This window comes from Bidens hawaiensis, unplaced genomic scaffold (genome assembly GCF_021521415.1).
Source record: "Bidens hawaiensis isolate Kalapana, Puna unplaced genomic scaffold, B.hawaiensis_p1.1 tig00017241_1, whole genome shotgun sequence".
In the NCBI taxonomy this organism is placed as follows: Eukaryota; Viridiplantae; Streptophyta; class Magnoliopsida; order Asterales; family Asteraceae; genus Bidens; species Bidens hawaiensis.
In genome coordinates, this window is record NW_027492609.1 from 17708 (window position 1) to 38467 (window position 20760).

Genomic DNA, 20760 nt, shown 5'->3' on the forward strand with positions numbered 1-20760 from the left:
CTCATTTGGCCTCCCACTCACTTCATTTCAACTATCGGCTCCGGAGATTGTCTCGTTGCCACCTCCAACTCTTACTCCAACGGAGGTTGTGGCACATTTTATTGAGTCGACGGTTGTGGCCACTGCAGGGTTATCGGTGACGATACCACCTGCGGTTACGTCTACTTCTGAGGTCCCGGTTACATCGGAAATCCCTCCTCAGTACACTCAAGATATATCACATCTGAGGTTTGATTTCGATGCAACCTTATCAGACTCAGAACGAATAGCAGCACTTAAACGGGTCGTGGCAAAACAGTCAAGGATTAATCTTATCCAGACCCAGGCTATTCAACGCCTAGTTGCAGAGAATCAGATGCAGTTGTCCCTGCTGGTAGAACATGGAAAAATCATAGATGCTCTGAAGGAGTTCTTGGCATCTCAGGGGGAGACAAGCTGTAAAGGCGATGAGTTGAGGACCAAGAGGAGAAATGATCGAGACGATGATCCCAATGCATCGAAAGGTGCAGGTGGTGAGTTGCCAAGAACTGTATAAGCTCTTGGGACTTCCACAACTCAGGGGGAGTCGACAACTGCAGCTGGTGGTGATGATTTGGTGGTAGTGGAGGTTGAGGAGATGGATGATGACTTTATGTGTGATGATGATGCATTACCGAGTGATGAGATAGAGAAGATTGGTGAACAGATTGTGATTGATGATGAGATAGAAGAGGGAGAGATAGTAGAAGAGAATGTAGAGCATGAGATTCCAGAAGTCGATAACGCAGATATGAGTAAAGAGATGGGAATGATGAGACTGAATGGGAAGAGCAGCCTAGATGGAAAGAAGGCTATGCTCAGTGGTTCGTCAAAACGAAGAAACCAGCGGTCCCTACAATGTTTAAGAAGAGTTACAACATTAGAGGCTATGCTGAAGCGAGAAAGGGGATTATTTGTTGGATATACGATGAGCAGTTGAGGCTCTTCGTGATTAAAAGGTATGATGGCGTTCAGTACTTCAAAAGATTGTTGAGATCGTTGAACACATTGCCAGAGTGTGAAGTGAAAGACTTAGCCAGATTGGGATTGATAAATCGAAGTGATGACAACATGGCTAGAGTCATTGGGAAGATAGTATGGAAGGAGAGTATAAAGGAAAAGAAGTTCGAGCTGCTGAAACCACAGAAGGGTAAACTTATCAAAGATAAAGATAGAGGGTTGAGAGCAGATGGCAAGCCTTGGATGATTATGAAGTATAAATCGATCCGGTGTTTGAAAGAAGTGCCGATGAAACAAATGCCCAAGGATGTGCTCAAAGAGTTGAAGTGGTGGTATGTAGATTGTGAGACAGCTGAAGCAGTGATGGAAGATGAAGATGAACAAGAGCTGCTGAGAGTCTATGATCCGATGCATCTGGTGAACCTGTCTCGAGCTGATCTGCAGGTGCTGAATGAGAAGAAAATCTTTTATATTCCTGCTTGGAAAGACGAAGCGAGGAAATATCAAAGAGTTGTGTCGGTATGTGTACGAGAAGGAGTGAATGCTTAAAGATGAAGATTCAAGATTGTTGAAGATTACAAGACACGTGCTTGAAGATAAAGAGATGAAGCTACTGCCAATGGGGAGTCTGTTGGTGCATGATGTCAGTAGTTCAGTGTCTAGTGTCTGTAATCGAGTTTGTAATGTTTTGTATTTGATGTAAGCGAAGTTAGCTAACAAGTTCGCTTATATAGGCGAACTTGTTAGACAAGCGAAGTTAGGGACAACTTCGCCTGAACATGCCAGGCGAAGTTGTCGTGTTATATATTGATTAGGTTACGACTTAATCAAAAGCAACAAACATTAAGAAGTTTTGTTATTTCGAGTTTACGAGTCAGAGAGTCCTGTAATCAGTGATTGATATCACGTGTTTAAGGTTGCAATATAACGAGTATTTGTTTATTGTAACGTGTGATCGATTGTGTTAACTCGTATCGTCTTCTACGCTCGTAACGTCTTACGTAGGGATTTCGCACCTACGTAGAACGAGATATCTCGTGTAGATCCGGCTGGGAACCTACAAGTATTTTCTTTTTTTTTTTTTTGCCAAACTTTGATTAATTTTGACCCTTAAAGTATTCATGGTTTTAATATGTTCCATAATTTGTTATTATATATGTATATTTAAGTTAATGATCTTTTTTATGACCACCATACTAAGTTTTTTTTTTAGATTTTTTAGTGTGTCATTACGACATGTTTATTTCATTTATGTAGCGCCGTTAAAACGAATGAACGAATGTGTTTTCACAATAAAGTATATAACTTTAGTTGAAAATGAAATTGTGTTCGCAATAAAATATAATATTTTTTATTGTAAGTTATATAGTGAGTGTAGTACCATAATGATATTGTAAGGAGCCGAAATGATACAAACCAATTTTTTATACTTAGATAAATAATTTTTTATTGAGGTGATAGTCGTTATGATATATTTATATATTTGCATTTAAAAACTCGACCCCGTTATCAAGTTTCTTGCGCAACGTGCGCTAAGAAAACACACTAGTTTTATATAAGAAGAAAACAATGAGAAGGATGAAAAACATACGGGGGATAAGAAAACTTTTTTAAAAAATAAAAAGAATTATAACTTAAAATTAAAAAAGAATAACGAAAAAATTAAAAACAAACAAAAACAAAAATGTTCCCCGGTCTTCTTGGTTCTAAAAAAACAAAAAAAAAATAATATTGAGGAAAATGATTATTGTGTCTTTTATATATCATTGTATTTTTTTGTTTATTTTCGTCATCGATTATGACATTTTTCATTAATATTGTGTCTTTTTTTTTCTTAATATTGTGTTATATTACTTAACATTGTTTTATATTTTGCTCACGATTGCGTTATATTTTGTGATCTATTATGTCCTTTTTATTTAACATTGTGTTTTTTTCGTTATTGGGTATTTTTTTTCGAAATCGTCTTTTTGGGTTTTTATCAAGAAAGACGGATGACACTTTTAGTTTTTTTTGTTTCTTATTTATATTTTGAATTATGAATTTTTTTATTATTTTTCTTGAACATTTTTAGGGCACATAACATTCTCATATTTCTCATTTTTTTCTCTGTTTGTATTTTAATATTTTTCGTAATATAATTACCATTACATAAAATATTAATTATAATTTAGTTATATATATATGGGAAGGTTAACATACAAATTAAATTAACGTGCTAAACGTGAGAATCAAGTAGAGTAATTATATATATAAGTAGAGTAATAACGTAATTACATCATAGAGTAATTACGTAATTATTCTACTTGTATATATAATTACTCTAATTGATTCTCACGTTTAGCACGTTAATTTCATTTGTATTTGATCAAACCTATATATATATATATATATATATATATATATATATGTTTAAGTTCAAGAAAGAAATGATATTATTGAAAGAAATGAATATGGACCACTAGTTTTTTTAAATTTTAAATACTTAAAAATAAATAAAAAAATGTAAATATAACAATAAATGCACCATCTCTCTCCAATTAATATAACTAATATAACTATAATAAATCTCTCTCTAATTAATATATCTAGCTAATTTAACTATAATAATTAAAAAGATAAAAGCACTACTTTAGTTTTATTTTTTATTTACACATTCTTCATTTTATTCAACACAAATACAATTTATTCATATAATACTATTTCTTTATATTAAAAAAATAATTTCCACTCATTATATTAGCATATATAATGAGTGGAAATTACTTTTTTTTAATTTCATGCCTATAAAAATTAGCATGCCTATAAAAATTATTGTCATAAATAATAATAAAAAAATATCATATAAATGTGTCCATTAAATGTAAACAATTAATATACAACTTTCACAAAGTTATATAACATACACTTGTTTTGAGCAATAAAAACTTACAACATACAAAAAGTATATAGCTTACATATGTAATTTGACATCAACAATTATATAAACTACACAAAGATACACATACCATACACATGCGTAGGTCATATGTTTTTCGTATGTAAGCTATATGTTTTCTTATTCTTAAAACAAGTGTAGGTTATATGTTTTTGTGTAGATTGTATATTTTTTATTGACATTTAATGCAAATATGTGTAAGATAATTTTTTGTATTATGTATCACAATGTAACTACGTGTTGAAGGATATTGGTATGTTGAGTTTGAAGAAATTGGTTTTGAAAAGAAACTAATGTAGGAATAAATTGTATTTGTGTAAGATAAAATTTCCGTGTGTAGGTTATATGTTTTTTGTGTGTAGGTTAAATGTTTTCGTGTGCGTGTGTATTTTATTGATGATGAATTTTGTGTGTATGTAAAATGTTTTTCGTGTGTAGGTTATATGTTGTCTTATTCTTAGAACAAGTGTAGATTATACGTTTTTGTGTAGGTTGTATGTTTTTGTTGATATCTAATACAAACACATGTATAATAGTTTTTTGGTATTATTTATCATAATGTAAGTATGTGTTGATGGATATTAATATATTGAGTTGGAAGAAATTAGTTTTGGATAGAAAGAAATTTTAATGTATGAATAAATTATACTTGTGTAGGATAAAAATTCAAAAAATAAATGAGTTCTTAATATTTTCTAATTATAATAATTTAATTAGTTATATTAATTAAATAGATAAGTATTATAGTTTACTAGTTATATTAATTGAAGAAAGAGAATAATTAATATTTTCTTTATTTAGATTTAAGCATTTGAAACTTAAAACAAAACTAGTGGTTCATATTCATTTCTTACATTTCTTGCAATAATATCATTTCTCTCTTGAACCATCCCCTGTATATATATATAACATATCTTACGGATTCATAAGATATAAATAATTTCCTAAAACACATATATTAGTAAGAATAATTGTTATTTGTATTTTAAAATAAATCAAAATGGAAGGTTGTGAATATATACAAATTAAGAAAAAGATAATACTAACATCAATTCATCTTAGTTGAGTTGGTAAGCTACAAACATTTTAAATACAAGGTAGTGAGTTCGGATCTCACCAACAACATATTTTTATGTTATCATTCATGAAGGAAAAATTGTAAAAATGGAAACATGTACACTTGACAACCTATGTAGATGGTCTAACTGAATGACATATGAAATTTTATTACTTTAATAGTATAGGTAGATGTTAAGTGAATGACAAATGAAATTGTATTACTTTAATAGTATATAGATCGTATATGAGGAATGTTTTGAGTACTTATACTGTTTATGTAACATCCTACACTTTTATAATATTACATAAAGGAAAGTTATGTTGTGAACGTGTGCTAATATTTAATTAGTATTAAAAATGATAAGGAGTATGGACTTGGGTGGGAAAAAATGGAATAAGGGATGAGATGGGTCTTAGGTCCATGGGCTTAAGAGAGTATAAATACTCTCTTAAACTTCCCTAAAACCCTAAAACCTCATTTCTCTCCATCTTATTCTCTACACACACATACACACACAAACTTACGGCCGTGAGAGAAAGAAGAAGATCCAAGATCAAACCTAGCCTAAATCTTGATAAATCTTTGATATGCAAGCAAGATACAAGATTGTAGTTCATAACCAAGCTAAACCACAGCCAAAAAACGAGTAAAGGTATGTTCTTTATCTTTAAAGGTTATGTTTTTATGAACGGATTGTTATGAAACTAAACCCTAGAGTAGATCGGGGCTAGATAAGTCATAAAGTCGCAAACTTGATGATTAAAATGGACATAACGAACTAATGGATAAGTATGGTTCATAAAAGAAACCCTAGATCTAGCCTTAAACATTTTTAGCCATAAAGGTTCAAACTTTATGGTTAACCGGGTTAAGTTTTGGCCGAGAACGGTTAGGGAAACATTTATGGTCCATACCGAGCCATAACAAGGTGTTAGGGTTAAAGCAAGCAAAGATAACGATGATAAAGGACCAAACCATGACCTAATACTTAAATAAAGACCAGCTCGTTCGATTTCAAGATTCTAACGATTACAATGGGTTGATTCGTTTAATTTGTTGTATTCGATCACATTGGTAACTCGCTTACATTAGATCAACTCGGTCACAAGTCTAATCGATTACATGTGTTCATTCGCTTACAAATCCATATTCTCTTACTTTGTTGTATTCGATTACATGGTTCAACTCGGTTACAATAATGTAATCGATTACAAGTGGATTTTCGCTTACAATAATACAATCGATTACGAATCTCAATCCGATTACAATCCTTAACTCGAATACAATAAAGAGATTCGATTACAAAAGGAGACTCTTTTACAAGGGTCATTTCGATTACACTCTTAATGATTGAATACATTGAGGACTCGATTATAACGAGTCATCCGAATACAAAGTATGATTCGATCACAATGTCAATTCAATTACAAGTGTACACTCGGTTACATTGTAGATTTGAAAACACACAATACCCAAAACCAATATGCATGTTGTCATGCAATGATGACCCGAGTACTTAGAAACACTTGAACACAATTGTAATCCAGTGAACAAGGGTAATTGAAAATGATAAGTGTTTTAGGAATGAAATATTCTAAGTAATTGTAATCTAAAACAAGACCATTAGATTATATCAGACTTAGCCATTTTGGCTGTAATACGAGCAATACAATTAGGACAAGTATTGATACGTGTAACTCATATACAGTTAGCAGAGCTCAATTAAAGAAAGGGATAACGATCAACGGAGAGCGAAACATGATCCAGGTGAGTTTCTAGCCCCATTCCTTGTTATGTTTTCGGGGCTGTGTGAATACTCGATGTGATTAGTTAATACACTTACCATAAGTGGTAAGTGTATACCTTATATGATTTATGTATGAATGAGTGCTTGTGGGTGCGTGAATGATCTTGGGATATTGCATGTACTGCCAGGTGATGGTTTGATGATATGATTGTTGTATATGATGAATGAATGATGTATCTAAGTATGAAACTTATAATTATATATATATATATATATATATATGGAAATGTATGGCATGATAGTAGGGAAGAAAGGGGGACCGGACCCTAACAATATCCGAGGATGGAGGGTACCGAACCTTAATAATATCTGAGGAAGAAGGGAGACCAGACCCTAATAATATCCGAGGATGTAGGGCACTGGACCCTAATAATATCCGAGGTATGTAGGGTGAAATGCTCTTTATAATGTAAGGTTAGTTGTGAATGTATATGGACGTATGATGAACAGGTTAAGTATGTAATGGGTACCTTCGGGCACGTATATGTATACACAAAGTAAGTTATCTGATTAACTAGAACTTACTCAGCGTAGCTGACTTTTAGTATGCACGCATGTGAGTAGGATAAGGCAGCTCGCTTGATGAGGACACATGGCATGAAATTGAAGATACTGGCATCTCAAGGAAATGATGTGATGTTTTAAAGACTATGTTTTGTTTTTGAATGACTATGAATGTTTGTTAAGACAAGATTGGAAAGTTATATAATATGTTATGTTGAAGTTTTATATTCCACGTAAAGTTTTGATTAACTCTGATATTTAGAACTGTGTTTATGAGTAAATCCAAAATCAAAAGTGAGGCACCGGTAACGGGGCCTTACAGCTTAGGGAAATGGATTATGAAATCCGTTGTAAAACTAAACAAAGCAAGTGTTAAAAGACTAAATACTAAAGACCGACTGAAGACAAGGGCTAAAAGACTAAACACTAAAGACTAGAGGGAGATTGTAAGGTCATGTTTTGTTCAATAGTCATTTGTATTTACTCATGTTGTAATTTTTATTTTAGTTAGCTAGTCGGTTTGTTTGCTTTGTATGTTTGGGGCCAAGGTCATGTAATCTAGCCCATTTGGCCTTTGGTAATGAAGATAGATGCATGAGACTTGTACTATAAATAGTGCAAGCTTCTCATGCACAAATAACCTTTCGAAAAACTACAACCTTATCCTAATACCAACTCTCACTCAACTCCTTTATCTCTTCTATTTCCGGTAATAAGCCAACCAAACAAGATCTGAGATCTCGGTTCCTCACTAGTGATTTCCGCTAGCTAATGTTGAGATTGATCCAAGTAGACTAGTCATTGTGTTGTTTGATCCGCGCATAGGACCTACAACCCTAATATAACGTAGTTTGATCATACGATATGTTCTCTGGTTCAAAAACTCTCTCAATGTCCATTTTGATTCTTGCACTCAATCTAAGTTTTATCCGGTCAAAACATTTGGAAACCAACAAATAGTTTAGATATGAAAGTGTTTCACGACTGTTAGATTTTTCTAAGATATACGATTGTAGAAATCCCCAACACACTAATGATACGAACGATTTGATATCATGAATTAACAATGAACACATGAAATTGAATTAAGGCAAACGATTGTTTATTGGTTACGAATACAGAGAAACAAGAACGTAAGAAAATGAATTATACAAACGAGAGAGAATTTTAACTAACTCTCAACGAGTAAACAAGCCGTAAGTATTCCCCTAATTGTACCTAACGGTCTTTATTCCCATGTTCTCCATTAAACAAGCCATTTAAAAAAAAAATCAAACCAAGCGTCATATCTAACACCTTCCAAGTTCTAAATGGTCTGAAAATTGTTTCAAATATACGAATGAGGTGGTTGTTTTGGTCTAACTAGCAAAGAATTGAAATGTTTATTGCTAGTCATGTTTGTTTAATGTTCGTTGTTAAAAATAATGGAGGAATATTATAAAATATTGTTCAAAATAATGGAGAAAATTACAAATAATTGTTCTCCCTTTCTCATTGCGTTATCTTTTTTTTTCTTCAATGACGAATTTCTGTCACTTGGGATACTTGAAACAAAACCTTCTAGTTATTTTTTTAAAGGTCGTGTCTTTGTCAATGTGCCACGAAACATATTGGTATCTCATTGCATTATCCCTTAAGGTTTTTTTTTTCTTTTAATGATTTAGTTACAAAATATTGTATTATATTAACAAAAGATGCCATTTAAACTAATCAATTGTTTAATTATAAATATGTGGAATGACTTGAATGCCGTGCATCTACATTATGCATATTCTTGTATTTTACTATTTTTTAATGCATTTTAAATAATTAATTCGCAATCAGGCATTTAGAATAATCACTATGAAACCAAATGTTATGTTACGAAATTTAATAAAAGACCAAAAGGTAGATTTATTAATGTTATTGACTTATTGTTTAAGAGAATGACCTAAATTAGAATTTATAGGGTTAGGACGAAAAATAAAGAATTTGGTATACATACTTGTAATGTTTAGCGATAACTTTCGGAGAAAACAAATACAAATTAAAAATTATTTCAAATCATGTTCCCTTTAGCAAAACTAGTATATATATTTTAATAATATATGTGAACATACACAAATTATTGAATACACGATGGCACTAACACGACTGATAAAACATAAACTACTTAAAAATTCAAGTCGCTATACACAAATTCATAGATATTACGCGTAGTCTTCGCTTACTAATTCATTCAAAATCAGTATCTTAAATTTTTAATAAATCATGTTTCTTTCTAGATACCATTGGTTGCGTTTGTCATGATGTCATCCACTACTCATCTTCAACGGTCAGTTTTATCATTCGATGCATTTGGATGTAGCAATCTTAAAAAAAAAAAAAAAGTTTATCGATGACAACAACTCACCAAAAGTATATTATATTATTTAATATAATTATAATCACATAATGATTTCTATATATACTATCTATGCCATGTATCAGTTTCCATAGCTCTCTTCTCACTAAAAAAGTAAAACCAACTACTTTGTTTTGAAGGCCGGCAATATCTCAATGGCACAGAAAAGCAAGATCTTGATCATCGGAGGGACCGGGTACATCGGAAAGTTCATCGTAGAGGCAAGCGCAAAAGAGGCAAACCCGACTTATGTTTTGATCAGAGAAGGCACAACCACACATCCAGAAAAATCCAAGCTCGTAGACAATTTCAAAACCCTTGGTGCCACTATTCTAATTGTAAGTAGAGCCTTACTTTACTTTGTGTGATGATAATCCTGTTTTTCTTGACCCTTTTAAGGCATTTCTAAGGCAAATTAATATATTATTTTCTTGAACCATTTTCAGGGAGATATTAATGATCATGAAAGTTTAGTGAAGGCGATCAAGCAAGTCGATGTTGTGATCTCGACGGTAGGTGGTGAACTGATAGCTGATCAACTCAAGCTCATTGCAGCAATTAAAGAAGCAGGAAATGTTAAGGTACTTATAGTTTTGTTTATGCATATACAGTTGACTAGTTGATTGTATAATTAAACATTTTCGAATATTCATCCAATCCAATATCCTTCTAAGTTGGATCATTTCTAGCTTATTCGTTTTCGTTTAGTTGGTGCAAGTACGAGTCCGATGGCTCAAGTATGAGTCCGCTGGCTCTAGATATACTCAATACATACTTAACCAATACTTTTAATATTTATGTAGAGATTTCTACCTTCGGAATTTGGAACCGATGTTGACCATGTCAATGCTGTCGAACCAGCGAAGAGCATCTTTGCAGGCAAGGTGAGCATTCGTAGAGCAATTGAAGCCGCAGAAATCCCACACACTTTCGTTGCCTGCAATGGTTTTGCAGGCTACTTTTTACCAAACTTGGGGCAAATGGACACATACACCGCCCCTAGAGAGAAGATTACCATCCTCGGAGATGGAAACCCCAAAGGTACACTCATTAACGCATAATCTGTAAGTCAAAAAAGTAAAGGGCTGTCGTACATAGAATCAGAGTCGACTCAACCTTTCAGGGTGTATATAAATCGGATTTTAAAATTTGTACTTTTCATAATAAAGATAATTTGGCACACATATTGTGTACGGCTTCTAAAAGACACAGCCAGTCAGTCAGTCACACATATTGAATTCGTAGCGATTTTAGTATACAAAATAGTATTCATGTATATCTTTTTGTCAAAACATAAAAAAACAACGAAGTTAAATCCTAAAAAACTGAAGGCATAAATATACTGGTGCAATACTTTTATAGTTGTATACATCAAAACTGATATATTCACTTCATTGTTTAGAGATCATTCTGTTCTTTGTATAGAGATCATACCGAAAGACTACTAAGAGCGAATTTATTAATGCCTTTATATTGTTTCTATCTAGCTGTTTTCGTCAAAGAAGAAGATATAGCTTTGACTACCATCAAAGCAGTAGATGACCCGCGTACATTGAACAAGACATTGATTTTCAGACCTCCGGGCAACACATTGTCATTTAATGAAATTGTTTCCATTTGGGAAAGCAAGATTGGCAAGACCCTCGAGAAAACATATGTTCCTGAAGAACAAGTTCTCAAAAATATCCAAGGTGAGTTTGATCTTAGAACACGTTTAATTAAAACGAGTTGACTCAAAAAAATATTTGTCGGAAAATAATAAGTTGCTATCTTGCAGAGGCTCCATTTGGGTTAAGCATTCTTTTGTCCATAACACATTCTGTATTGATTAATGGAGACGGGACAAACTTCGAGATTGAACCTTCGTTTGGTGTTGAGGCTAGCGAGCTTTATCCAGAGATAAAATACACCACTATTGATGAGTATCTTGCTAAAATTGCATAAAAGTATCACTTTCATGTATCAGAATAATCATTGTTAACGATTATACTTTTCCTTGTTGAAAGACTGATGTTGTTTTCTGGATTTGAATTACACATTTGTAATGGTTGGGTATTTACATGTCATATCTTAATTTCTATGCATATTTTGTTCATTTTTAAAACCTGAATTACTTATTATGGGTATGTGGTAGCGATAAATCTCCATGATGGGGAGTAGTCCATGGTTAAGTCTTTGGAGAATGCCCAAATAATTTTTTTGAAATTGAATTCTATATATATTAAGAAAATAAAGGAAGTTGTCTGGACATTTGGTAGAGAAAAATCTCCCGCACCAGACTGGGTTAGCTTTGGCTATATAAGCAACTTTGAGATTTAATCCGGGTTGATGCATGTGTGTAACTTTGTTCATCAATTCTTCAACGATTCTTGTGTTCCGAATGGGTGCAATTCCTCATTTATTACTATGATTCGAAAGTTTTAGGAGTCTGATGTTGGTTAATGACTTTAGACATATTGGTTTGATCAGTGCGGGTTAATGACTTTAGACATACAAGTTTAATATGTGTTTATTACAAAATTATAGCTAAGAATTTTGATAATATAAGGACTAAGGTAATGGATAGTTGTTTTTGAGTAATCACCTTTCATTAAGGATTATCAGTTTGATGGTCCTCTTATAATGAATGAGTTTGTGGACCAGTTCAAAGAAAATTAGAAAACAAATATTTTATGACTTTCAAGATTGATTTAGAAAAAGTTTACGACTTTATTTGTTGGGTCAAGTTAGAAAAAGTTGCGGAGTTATTGAGATTTGGACATAAATGGATTGGATGGATTAGGGTATGTCGTAATTATGTAGGGTCTTCTGTTTAGAAGAATGGGGTCCATCTATCGAATTCAGCATACATGATAATGATATGGGTTTGAGACATGAAGACTGGAAACCATTTTTATTTTTGTTTATTAATGTTTATTCTTGTTATGGAGGGACTCTATGTGGAGACAGAGTTATTTAAGGGTATTCAGGTTGGAGGGGATAACTTGTATTTATCTCCTACTACAAAATTCGTATAACGCAACATTTATTTTACAAAAACAGTTGTATTAAGTAAAGTTGTATTACACCTGATGCAACCTTTATGTTTGATACTATGTCTTTCAAATTGCATTATCTGACAAAAAGTTTGCATTATGCCTAATGTAACTTCGCATAATGCAACTGTTTTTGTAAAATAAAAATTGTCCTTAGGGCATGGTCTAAGAAATAAGGATAATATTTGTCCGAGGACTCCAAACTGCTTCTTTTTGAATTCTAGATTTAAGAGTAATCTTCATAAATCTAATCTTATTGGTGTTTGAGTTTATTACAATGTTATAAAATCATTTGCTTCTATGCGGAGTGTAAATCTCAAAAGATTTCATTTATCTATTTGGGTTCACTGTTGGGAGCGATTCTTGCTAGGTTGAAGGACACGTTAACTATTGATAAGTTCAAGATGAAACTTTTGAAATGGAAAGCTTTAATGCTTTATATTGATGTTCGGGCTACTTTGATTATTTTAGTTTCAAGGGCACTTTCATGTGTACTAAATGTCCTTGTTTTGCATGTCTTCTGTGATTATGAGAGGGGATTCGGTCCAGAATCTTTGAGAGGGGATTCGGTCCAGAATCTTTTGGGGTGACACGGGTGGCATGGGAATACACTGGGTTAGTTAGATGGGTAGAAGAGTTTTAATGATGTGACATTCGTAAATTTCGAGTCAATCGTATTTTCGTTTCGTATTTGTTTATTATGTAAGCTGACCCGTTTTGTAAACCGAAACCCTCGATATAATCAAAATGATGGATTTTATATTACAATATTGTTTTACACTTGTTGGGTCTTGAAAACATCATTTTCGGTCCTTAAAACGCGTTAAAACACATAAAACGAACTTCGGGGGCCAAAACTGCCAATTTTGAAACTTTGAAAACTCTTGGCCATCCACCCCATCGCGCTACGCAATGGGGGAGCACCTAAGGCGTCGTGTGGCGCGACGGCACCTCCAGACAGCAGCTGCAACCATGTTTTCTTGTTTGTTCTTTTGACCAAAACTCGGTTTTTACCCTCCAAACCTCTTGTTTAACCCTCCAAACCTTGTCCCATAAATACAAGACCCTTTCCTACATCCATCCCCGCTCTTATTTCATATTCTCACTCAAATTCAAGAGTCTTTATGGTTGTTTTCTTTGTTCTTGGTAGTTTGACTTTCAAAAGTCAAACTGACCATAATACTTGATTCTCACTAACATATTAACACTTATAACTTATGGCACAACATATATATAATATACACCCCTTGGTACCTTTGGTGGTCACTTTTCCAGTCTCGGTCGGTTGAGTGTCGGGCCTCGTAAGGCAAGGCTACATGGAGGACTTTCGTGGTCTTTGTTATATATTTTCCGCATCTAACCATCTAAATTTATTATTGCTTACTAACCACGCTTAACTTCTGCTTATTTTAGTTTGTATATCATATTTATGAAGTTCTATGGTTATGGGTTTGAAGAGACTAGCCTCGGTTAACCGTAAATAGCTCCACACCGTAAACCGTTTACTAGTTTTGTTAAATAATTGTTTAAACATGCTTATTGTTGTATTTAAGTTTCTAAAATCATTTTTATAAGTTATATGGTTATGGGTTTGTAGAATCTTACCTCGGTCTTAACCCGAACAAGATCCGAACCGAAAACCAAACTTTCGTTTAAAGACTTTATTGTTAACCTTTTGGTTTGTAAAACTTAAGTATCTTCATTTATTTTTATACAAGTTCTTTGATATTTGGGCATGTGGAAACCATCTATGAACTTATTGTGAGATGGAAACCGAACCAAACCGAACTAAACCGATTTTCACTCGCTTAAGACACACAAGTGTGTTTTTAGCTATCAAGACTTGTATAAACCTTTAAAAATACTTCATAAACTAATTTTAGTTATTTTCTTAAGTACTTGGAAATGTTGAATCCAACTTGATCTTATAACAAAGTTTGGACCGACAAAACCGAACACTCGCTTAAAATGTAAATATTTATCGCTTAAAATGAATACGGATTACATTAAACATTTTACATTTTAATAATCCCTATTGAATGGTATTGGCCGATAATAATCCGTATTCATTTTATCGCCACTGACAGTCCCAAATTCAAAAAAGTTGGCCCTCATTGGTCCCCCGTTAAATATGACTTAACGACGTTATAGTTTTTCTGAATTGCAAACCAATGTTTTAGGTCTTTTGATAGTAAGGAGAATACGAGTCGATTGGTGTAAAACTTAGTTCGAAACAGTGCTTCAAAATGACGAAGAAATTGTAACATCCGGCCCCTCGCACCACCAATATTGTCCGCTCTGCCCACGAAGAGCTCACGGATTTGTTTTTGGTTTCACATATAGAGACTTCCCAAGAGATCACCCATCCTAGTACTACTTCCACCTAAGCACGCTTAACCGTGGAGTTTTCATGTGCTCCACAGCCAACTAAGCCCAAAACGCGTTAATGGTTGAAGAGGCAGGACATTTACTTATGAACCAAGGATCTCTCTTGTCCACGGCCGATGTGGGATTTGCCTAAGAGTGGGATGATGTTGTGTTTGCCAAGGGTGTTACAGCAATGCTTCAATTCGGGTGTTTGAACTTACAATTAACCAAAATTAAGTTGTTTAAATCATTGTTTGGAGCTAAGTTTTATATCATTCGACTCGTATCTTCCTTCCGATTAATAGCAATTCGGAATAAAGTATAACGTCGTTAAGTCCTTTTTAACGGGGGACCATTGGGGACCAACTTTTTTGAATTTGGGACCGCTAGTGGCGATAAAATGAATAGAGATTATTATCGGTCAATGCCATTCAATAGGGATTATTAAAATCCAATATTCCACTTTAAATTGTTGCATTTCTTATCATTTATATTCTTTAAAGACTTCCTTTCACCTAGACTTTGCTCGTTAAACCTCATCCTTCCGGTTACTCGTCATTTTACCGAATCAAGTTTGTTACTTGAACATGAGTACTTTTCATACCCCGTTTTCCATCTTTCGTTTTGGGGGTGATATTGCATACTTATTCAAACTAAATGCTTTATACTTGAGTCTTAAACCACAAACTTTATTGTATACTTTACGTAAATAAAATCCTCAATTTGGTGTTCTATGCCTACATGCGTATATGCTTATGTGTTTACCGCTTTTGGTTGGTTGATTCATAAATCCTAAACTATTTGGCATCCCCTTGTAGCAAGGTGTCGTTAATGTATTCTTATTAACGATAACTATAAAATCCTAGATTATTTGGCATCCCCTTATAGCAAGGTGTCGTTAATGTATTCTTATTAACGATCTCATGGAAATCCGATCTATTTGGTATTCTCTTATAGACAGTGTCGCTAATGTATGCTTATTAGCGATCTCATTTTATCCAAATTGTTGCTATTATTTATTATTTTGTATACAAGTTGTGGAATTTCCTATTATATACTTATTGTTCAAAAGTATAAAATTGCTCACCAACTTTTGTGTTGACAAACTTTATTTTATGCAATGTTACAGGTTTGACTTTTGTTGACTTTTGTTGACTTGAGGACTTGACGAAAAACGTTATCAAGACTATTAGGATATTAGCAAAATGAACAATATATATTTGTCTACTTGTATTCAATTTGTTTTGTATGAACAAGTTATGTGATTGTTTATTGATTTATGAAATAAATGAGTTGATTAAATATTGTCACTTTAATAGTGTCTTGTGTTTTGGACAATCAGTTGCACACCGGCATGTTCCGCCGCCTTTGGTCAGGGTGTGACAAATGAAGTGACTCGGTATATTATTGACCAGTTGTTCTTCCAAATGTAGTAACAAGTCTTAAATTGAATTCTTTGTATTCCAAGAAAGGTAAATATTTTTGTATGGAAGTTGTTTGATTTCATGTTAATCTTGATAAGAAAGGGGTTGATGTTCCTTTAATTATCTTCGGTTTCTTCAAGGTTATACCTATACCTTCCAAGTTCTAAACGTCCTAAAGATCTTGTTCATTGTTTAATGGGACGGAAATGAAGGCCTCAAATAAAGAAGTTGTGGAGTTTTGGTGTAACGAGCAAAGAAATGAAACGGTATTGTTACTTTCTCATTTTTTTTTTTTTTTTGCGTTAACAGGAAAAGTAAATTCAGTTTTAAGTGAATCAAGTGGTTAAAACATTCACTTATGTTTATGTATTTTTTTTTCCTAAGGTGCTAGTTATGTTTGTTTAATATGTCCGTTTTTAAAATTGGTCGCAGGAAAATTGCATTATATTATTCTCCCGGCATTATCTCTGAAGTTTCTTATTTTTCCTTTCTACGATTAAAGGCCAATATTGTATTACAAACAAATTAATGTGATTTAAAATAATGAATTGTTTAATTACAAACATGTTGAATCACTATAAAGTCATGCATTCTACATGATTACGTATATCCTTGTATTTTACTATTGTTTAAAGGCATTTTAAATTATTAATTCTTAATTAAACGTATATAATAATCACGTATGGTTGATTATTGACTTATTGTTAAAAAATTATCATTAGGAAAAAAACACTATTTCACTTGAAAGACATAAATAAATAAACACAATTTGAAAAAAATATATATAAAAAAAAGAAAATTATTTCAGATCATGTTCACCAAGCCCGGTTCTTGGGCAGTGCAGTCCAGGCCACTGCACGAGGCCCAAACGTTTTAAGGGCCCAAAGATTTTTTTGTAGCTTTTATATAATATTTAAGGTCCAAGTCCAATTTAATTAAACAAAGAAGAAGGCCTGGATGTAGAGATAGAAATTGAACCACAAGCATTAAAATTATATATATTAACTCAAATCAAACTTAGTGGCTTACTAATATATCATATCTGCTTATCATATGTCTTCCGTATAATTAATCCAAATATTTTCCCCCCTTTTTCATTCAACCTTTGTCTAGAGGCATTATTGGAAAAAACTCTGATGGAATTTTCAAAACCCCGAGCAACCTTGTACGTGATTTTTCTAAAATTGTTTTTGAATAAACTTGACAATGGGTTTATAAAGCCAAATCAAAATGTAATATTGGTGTCATAACATCAATAACTGAAACTTTAATTATTTTTGTTTTTCCCGTTCTCAAATTCAAATAACTCTTCAGCGCCTAAAAACATAAAAATAAGTAGCTAGAGGGGGAAAACAAAGGCTGACAAAGGACCGTGTATACATAAGTGTTTTTTTCAAAACTATCTCAAAGCACTCGTATTGTGGTTTTTTGATATATAACCAATGATTTTATATTATAAGGATGAGGCCTAAATTTTGTCTCGTATGAGGCCTAAATTTTTTTTCTCATTCTCGGGGACGGCCCTAATGTTCACTTTAGAAAAAAAATATATATATATTAATGTTTTTAATTTTAATAGTATGGGAACATACACATATGAATACACGACGGCCAGCAGGAACACGCTTAATAAACGTAAACTACTTAAAAATTCAAGTCGCTATACACAGAATTCATAGATATCATGCTTTCAGATACAAAATTCGCTATACACATTAATCCATCTGATCATATATACTATTTTCTTAATTTTATAATATTTTCTAAATCATGTTTCTTTCTAGATGGTTGCATTTTGTCACCCTCCACTAATCTTTAACGGTCAACCTTGTCATTCTATGCATTGTGGCAACCTTAAAAAAAGCTTCATCATTGACAACTACTCACCAATAGAATATTTTTATTTAATATAATAATCACATAATGGTCTCTATATATACCATCTATACCATGTATCAACTTCCATAGCTCTCTTCTCATTAAAAAAGTAAAATCAACCACTTAGTTTTGAAGGCAGGCAATATCTCAATGGCACAGTAAAGCAAGATCTTGGTCATCGGAGGGACCGGTTACATCGGAAAGTTCATCGTAGAGGCGAGCGTGAAAGAGGGAAACCCGACGTATGTTTTGGTCAGAGAGGGCACAACCACACATCCAGAAAAATCCAAGCTCATAGACAACTTCAAAACTCTTGGTGCCACTATTCTTATTGTAAGTAGAGCCTTACTTTACTTTGTGTGATGATAATCCTGCTTTTCTTGACCATTTTAAGGCATTTCTAAGGCAAATTAATATATGATTTTCTTGAACCATTTTCAGGGAGACATCAATGATCATGAAAGTTTAGTGAAGGCAATCAAGCAAGTCGATGTTGTGATCTCGACGGTAGGTGGTGAACTGATAGCTGATCAACTCAAGCTCATTGCAGCGATTAAAGAAGCGGGAAATGTTAAGGTAATTATAGTTTTGTTTATGCATATACAGTTGACTAGTTGATTGTATAATTTGACCTTTTCGAATATTAATCCGATCCAATATCTTCTAAGTTGGATCATTTCTAGCTTATTCGTTTTCGGTTAGTTGGTGCAAGTACGAGTCCGCTGGCTCTAGATCTACTTAGTATCATAATTAACCAATACTTTTGATACAGTCCGTTGGCTCAAGTATGAGTTCGCTGGCTCTAGATCTACTCAATACATACTTAACCAATACTTTTAATATTTATGTAGAGATTTCTACCTTCGGAATTTGGAACCGATGTTGACCATGTCAATGCTGTCGAACCAGCGAAGAGCATCTTTGCGGGCAAGGTGAGCATTCGTAGAGCAGTTGAAGCCGCAGAAATCCCACACACTTTCGTTGCCTGCAATGGTTTTGCAGGCTACTTTTTACCAAACTTGGAGCAAATGGACACATACACCGCCCCTAGAGAGAAGATTACCATCCTCGGAGATGGAAACCCCAAAGGTACACTCATTAACGCATAATGCTTTTAAGTTATAAAGCAAAGGAGTAGAGTACATTGAACCAAAGTGGAGTTTAATATTTGTCCCACTTTTTTAAAAGGAAAAACTGACACGCATATTGCTGTTATCTCCAACTTGTTTTTTTGATAGTCGAGAACTCGAGATAGAACTAACATCAAAACTGATATATTCATTTCATTGTATAGATATCATACCATACGACTAAGAGTGAATCTGCTAATGTCTTTATGTTTTGTATTCTATCCAGCTGTTTTTGTCAAAGAAGAAGATATAGCTTTGACTACCATCAAAGCAGTAGATGACCCACGTACATTGAACAAGACATTGATTTTCAGACCTCCGAGCAACACATTGTCATTTAATGAAATTGTTTCCATTTGGGAAAGCAAGATTGGCAAGACCCTTGAGAAAACATATGTTCCTGAAGAACAAGTTCTCAAAAATATCCAAGGTGAGTTTTATCTTAGAACACGTTTAATTAATACGAGTTGACTTAAAGAATTATATACCGGAAAATAATAATCTATCTTGCAGAGGCTCCATTTGGATTAAGCATTCTTTTGTCCATAACACATTCTGTATTGATCAATGGAGATGGAACAAACTTCGAGATCGAACCTTCCTTTGGTGTGGAGGCTAGTGAGCTTTATCCGGAGATAAAGTACACCACGATTGCTGAGTATCTTGCTAAAATTGCATAAAAGTATCACTTTCATGTATCACAATAATCATTGTTAATGATTATGCTTTTCCTTGTTGAAACACTGTGATGTTGTTTTATTGATTTTGAATAAGTTACACATTGTAATGGTTGGGTGTTTTCATATTGAATATCTTTTTTCTTTTACAAGCTAAGAAAAACTATTTAACTAAAAGCCACTGACTAAGAAGAATATAGTCAGGGGAACCAAAATTACGTAACACGGAGCGGGTTTTTCAACCACTAGTCTAAATAATTTGAAAATCAATGGTTCGATTGGAAACAGTGGCGGACTCACTCTTATGAGAGGGGTGTCCGTCGACCCCTGTGAAATTTTTTTTTAGTAATAATATATCGAAAATTCTCGGTCGACCTCTGTAAAATTTTGACTCCAACCCCTGTGAGGTTTTGAAACCAAACCCTGTGAGATTTTGAAACCGGTTTCCCATGAAATTTTGAGACCAGCCCTTCTAAAAATAAAATAAAAATTTTACATATATAATTACATCAATGTTATATAAACAAATTTTCATATTAAATTTGAGTTTAATACCAAATTACCAATTAGTCCAAAAGA

General features: G+C 33.2%; 1 protein-coding gene and 1 pseudogene across 2 annotated transcripts; both read left to right on the forward strand.

Annotated features, from left to right (window-relative positions):
* The first annotated feature begins 9755 nt into the window (after positions 1 to 9755).
* Positions 9756 to 11655, forward strand: LOC143553453 (isoflavone reductase homolog A622-like). The gene is made up of 5 exons (XM_077043454.1): positions 9756 to 10008; positions 10117 to 10251; positions 10474 to 10711; positions 11158 to 11361; positions 11448 to 11655. Exons 1-5 carry the CDS (start codon positions 9826 to 9828, stop codon positions 11612 to 11614), a joined length of 927 nt encoding a protein of 308 aa, XP_076899569.1. The 5' UTR covers positions 9756 to 9825; the 3' UTR covers positions 11615 to 11655.
* A 6866-nt stretch (positions 11656 to 18521) lies between these two features.
* LOC143553458 (eugenol synthase 2-like) lies at positions 18522 to 20238 on the forward strand (annotated as a pseudogene). The gene is made up of 5 exons (XR_013138833.1): positions 18522 to 18707; positions 18816 to 18950; positions 19226 to 19463; positions 19731 to 19934; positions 20018 to 20238. The product of XR_013138833.1 is annotated as a eugenol synthase 2-like (transcript).
* Positions 20239 to 20760: the final 522 nt, after the last annotated feature.

What these genes read in the sequence shown, in the direction of transcription:
- LOC143553453 (XM_077043454.1), top strand. Translation starts at nt 9,826, where the DNA reads ATGGCACAGAAAAGCAAGATCTTGATCATCGGAGGGACCGGGTACATC. An exon ending in AAGAAGCAGGAAATGTTAAG is followed by an intron (nt 10,252 to 10,473) that starts GTACTTATAGTT and finishes ATATTTATGTAG; the next exon opens with AGATTTCTACCTTCGGAATT. An exon ending in AGTTCTCAAAAATATCCAAG is followed by an intron (nt 11,362 to 11,447) that starts GTGAGTTTGATC and finishes GCTATCTTGCAG; the next exon opens with AGGCTCCATTTGGGTTAAGC.